General features: G+C 34.4%; 1 protein-coding gene across 1 annotated transcript; it reads left to right on the top strand.

The window, feature by feature from the left end:
- Positions 1-204: 204 nt before the first annotated feature.
- Positions 205-1,089, top strand: LOC107160830 (olfactory receptor 2G3-like). Its single transcript, XM_015507434.2, has one exon. It carries the CDS (start codon positions 205-207, stop codon positions 1,087-1,089), a length of 885 nt encoding a protein of 294 aa, XP_015362920.2.
- The last annotated feature ends 3,683 nt before the right edge of the window (positions 1,090-4,772 follow it).

Raw genomic sequence — 4,772 nt, 5'->3', positions numbered from 1 at the left:
TGTAGAGGATATTTAACAACATCTTCTGCAACTTTTGAAGGACACTGCACTGAAATTTATTCTGTGAGTCACTGTAATTTGTCTGAGTGAGGATTTCATAGAGTTATTTTATAAAGTAGTGACCAACACATTATACACTAGTGACCAATACATTATACTCTCTTTTTAATTCTTGTAATGTTTTCCTTCTTGTCTGAACAGGTAATGGGCATGACCAATAGCAGTGCCAAAGAAGACTTCATTCTGGTGGGCTTCTCAGAGCAGCCTCAGCTGGAAAAGATACTCTTTGTGGCTGTTTTGATATCTTACCTTCTTACTTTGGTGGGAAATACACTAATTATTCTGGTATCTTCCATAGACCCTAAACTCAAAATACCCATGTACTTTTTCCTTACTCACCTCTCCCTAGTGGACATCTCTTTTACCACCAGTATTGTCCCTCAGCTGCTGTGGAACCTCAAAGGACCAGCTAAGACCATCACATCCCTGGGTTGTGCCATCCAGCTGTATGTCTCCCTGGCATTGGGATCCGCTGAATGTGTTCTCCTGGCTGTGATGGCTTTTGACCGCTATGCTGCAGTATGCAAACCTCTCCACTATACAGCTGTAATGAACCCACGATTGTGCCAGGTTCTGGCAGGGGTTGCATGGTTGAGTGGAGCAGGAAATGCTCTCATCCAGGGCACTGTCACCCTCTGGCTACCTCGCTGTGGACACCGACGGCTCCATCATTTCCTCTGTGAGGTCCCCTCCATGATTAAGCTTGCATGTGTGGACATCCATGCCAATGAGATCCAGCTCTTTGTTGCTTCACTGGTCTTGCTCCTTTTGCCCTTGGCACTGATATTGATGTCCTATGGACACATAGCCAAGGCAGTTATAAGCATCAAGTCAGTGCAGGCCTGGCAGAAAGCCCTGGGGACATGTGGATCCCACTTGACAATAGTTTCCCTCTTCTATGGGAGCATCACAGCCAACTATATCCAGCCCAACAGCTCCTATGCCCACACTTTTGGGAAATTCATCTCCCTCTTCTACACAGTAATCATCCCNGACCCTCAATCCTCTCATTTACACCTTGAGGAATAAAGAAGTTAAAGGTGCACTGGGAAGAATATGCCACAGAGACCTACATGTGTAAAAAATGAAGCAAAGTACAGACTGGTCAATTTTTCATCACAAGTCTCTTAAATATCATCTCATATAGTCCTTCACCAGCCTAAAAGCACAGCTGGAACCTCCACAATTTGTATGATTGTACTTCACATGGCCTCACAACTATCTGTCCTCTCCAATCTTTTCACAGGCTTCTTTTGGGCCCTTTGAAAGGCATTATTTCCCCACACTCTTTGATGTCCATTTTCCTAATAATTTCCACTTCTAACCCTCTCTTCTTTCATTTCTTCTTTCCATCCCCTTCCTTCCTTCTTATTCCACCTTTTATTCCTTCTTTATATTACATTTGGTTGCCAGGATTTTTTTTAGTACTGGAACCCAGGACCTTGTTCATGCCAGGTAAACACTCTTACCATTGAGCTACATCCTCAGCCCTTTGTATTTTATTTTGAGACAGGGTCTGTCTAAGTTGCCCAGGTGGGCTTTGAACTTGTGACCCTTCTGCATCCACCTTTCAAGTAACTTCGAGCATAGGTGTGCAGCTCTGGGCCCAGTTTTTCTTACCATTTGTATGAAGTGCTTTGTAACTGTTTTCCCTCATGCCTCTATGTTATAGCTCTTCCCATTAATATTCTAATAATTCCTGAAAGCAATTTCCTAAAAAAATTTTTTAAAAAAACTTTTCTCTTTTGTCACAGCAAAAGCTATCATACACCTTGTGAAAATATTTGAGAGTTTGATTTTTGAATTCCACAACTTACTTTTTGAGCTCATGTAGTTTTGTTGAACTTTTTTGTATCCATGTTTATGTATGATTTAAAAAATAATCAGCTTTGTATATAAGACCTTACTGTAACAAACAAGAAAAGTGATATCCGAAGCAGGTAAATTGGATATAAATTTCTGCTCTTAAAGAGTTGATCTTAGAGTATGGCTAAACATCTATATATGCAATATTAAAATAATTTAATTTGGCTATTATGTCTTTATTTGATTGCAGTTTTGTTCCTATTTATAATTTCTTCCCTTCATTGGTCTGTTTTTATCCATACCAAAAAAGAATGCAAAGTTCATCTTTTATCATTTGACATCATCTGCCTACTCCCCTTTGCACAGCTCCTCTGTCCCTCTTGATGATTGTGGTATCTGATCTAAACTAAATAGGCTGAAGTCACATGATTTGCTCCAAAAATCACTATTGATACCACTGAAAAAACAAGCCAGTAACAAGACAGTATCAAGAGGTTGGCTTATTCCCCTTGATTCTAACTACATTTTGATAATAAGCCTTTATTGATCTTAAAAATCTGGCAGATGAATCATATATTGGCTTATTTTTATGTACATGTTTACATAATATTTCAAATTGAAAGCACCATCTCATTAGATTCAAACTTTCATGCTGTTGTCTAAAACATTAAAAATTTGTAAGTGTAAGAATGAGATGCACATAGATATTTAAAATGCATATGTAAGGAAACCCATTGGTTTTGTGCTTTTCTTGTATATCAGTAATTAAACTACTCACATGTACAGAATGAAAATTCTCATTTGGGGTTTTGTTTCAAGAAAATGTATTGTCATTTCTTTGAGAAAAAGTTTTATTGTCTCCCATTAATTGGTTGCAAACTAATCTCCATTTATAGATTTTTAACTCCAAATTATACCTTATAATTAAACTCTTTAAAAAAGCAATGAGCTTCACTATTAATTAAAAGATTTTAAGTGCAACATAAATGCAGTAAGTGATAATAAATGATCAATCAATATCAATTAGCATGTTTTCAAAAGTCTACTTTCCTGGTCATAATATTCCCTCTATGGGAAGTCTAATTTAGGCTTCTTTTTTTTTTAAATTTGATCCCATAAAAATTGTTATCTAGTCTAGAATTATTTGCATAATTTGTGTTTACATCTGCATGGGGAAAAATACCTTAAAAATCTGATAGAAAATAAGTCAATTCTTACTTTTTCTTTGTAATATGAAAAAATATGATTCATTTCCTTCACTCACTTATGAAATGCATAGTATATTTGTTTTTAATGGTGATAGTAAAGTTAAAAGTGTTATTTTTGAAAGGATAGTTACTGTAAATGTATTAGGAAAAAACTGTGTTTGAACCAGGAGAGACCAGATTCTCAGTTATCGTGTTTCTAACATTAGGAAAACCTCAAAGTTTGTGGCATTTCAGAGCTTACAAGACATGTAGTAAGAACTAAGTATATGTAATTTATGCATTAATAAACCATTGATGTCAGATCAAGTATCCTTGATGGCAAATATACATATGTTTTCCAGGACTAATTTATTTGAGCAGTAACTAGTTGCTATCAATTCTCTACCAAGTTCACTCACAATAATCAAATAAATTCTGCTTTTGACATGTAAAATATATTTGTTTATTGTTTATATAAATGTGTCTCTTTTTTATAGACAGGCCAAAAATAGTGTATTGCAATATAATGATTTTGACTCAGTTGTGAGCTAAAATTTGTTACACAATTCTAACATGTTTTTTGCTTTGATTTCTGTGATTCTCCATTTCCATAATATGAGGGGAAATTTATTTCTTACATTAACTTAAAATTTAAAGATATTCTTACCAAACATTGTGTAGCACACTTCATGTAGCACACTACATTATACATCTAGTTGACTTCCCAATCTATAAGTTGGGTTTACCTACTATACCTATACCAGGTAGGCCCTGACTGGCAATGTTCTCCTGAAAAGCTATACTATCAAGGTTCAAGTCTCATCTAAATGATTATCCATATTTTAATTTTTATTATATTTAGTTTTTAAACCTATGAGTGTCTCTTTCTATTATCCTCAGTTATCCATTGGGTTTCACAAAATTCCTCACATGAAATGAATGAAAAATAAGTTTACATGAAAGACAGTAACTAGTGATTACTGACCTTTAAGAATTATCTAAAAATCATGTGAGCAAAGAACTGATGGGTCAAATCATATATCAATACATCAACAATATGTTAATTTTCATTCAATCAGTAAGAACTTATGAACCATGGTATGTTTATTATTGTGGCACTGCCAACAAGTAATATATAATATTCCTATAAAAGATATTTCATGATTTAAGAAAAAGTTAAAACCAATATAAGGTTATACAAAATGCACAGTGAAACAAGAAGGCAAGTACATTGCTTCAGAAGTTCATACTAACTATGGATCAACAAACTACTGAGTATTATTTTAGGCATAGAGATAAAACTATAAATGTATTTGAGGAAAGAAAAATGCATCTCCAATGAGAATGTGAATGTGATAAGGATCAGAAGTCACATTTCTGAAGGATGAAAATCAGTTCATTGGCTTCTAATGATATACATCAGGAATAAAAATTATATGGCATCTTACATTTTTATAACTGTGACCATATAAATCTTTGTTGAAATGTACTCATTTAATCCTCAAAATCAGCAACCTAAATAGCTAAATCATAATAAGTAGTTCTGATTAAACAGGGTAAATTAAACAGAAGTGATTATTCCTATTCCTTTATAAAAGGTATTAAAATTCCACTACATTAAAAAAAGGCTACAAATGTATTAAGGACTAATTGGACTGAAGAGAAGCTAACAGCAGATTCAGGACAAATAAGCTTTTGTCATATGCAAAATTAATGAAA

Source organism: Marmota marmota, unplaced genomic scaffold, assembly GCF_001458135.2.
Source record: "Marmota marmota marmota unplaced genomic scaffold, marMar, whole genome shotgun sequence".
In the NCBI taxonomy this organism is placed as follows: Eukaryota; Metazoa; Chordata; class Mammalia; order Rodentia; family Sciuridae; genus Marmota; species Marmota marmota.
Note: the sequence above shows the minus strand (reverse complement) of the source record. Positions and strands in the feature narration are given on the sequence as shown.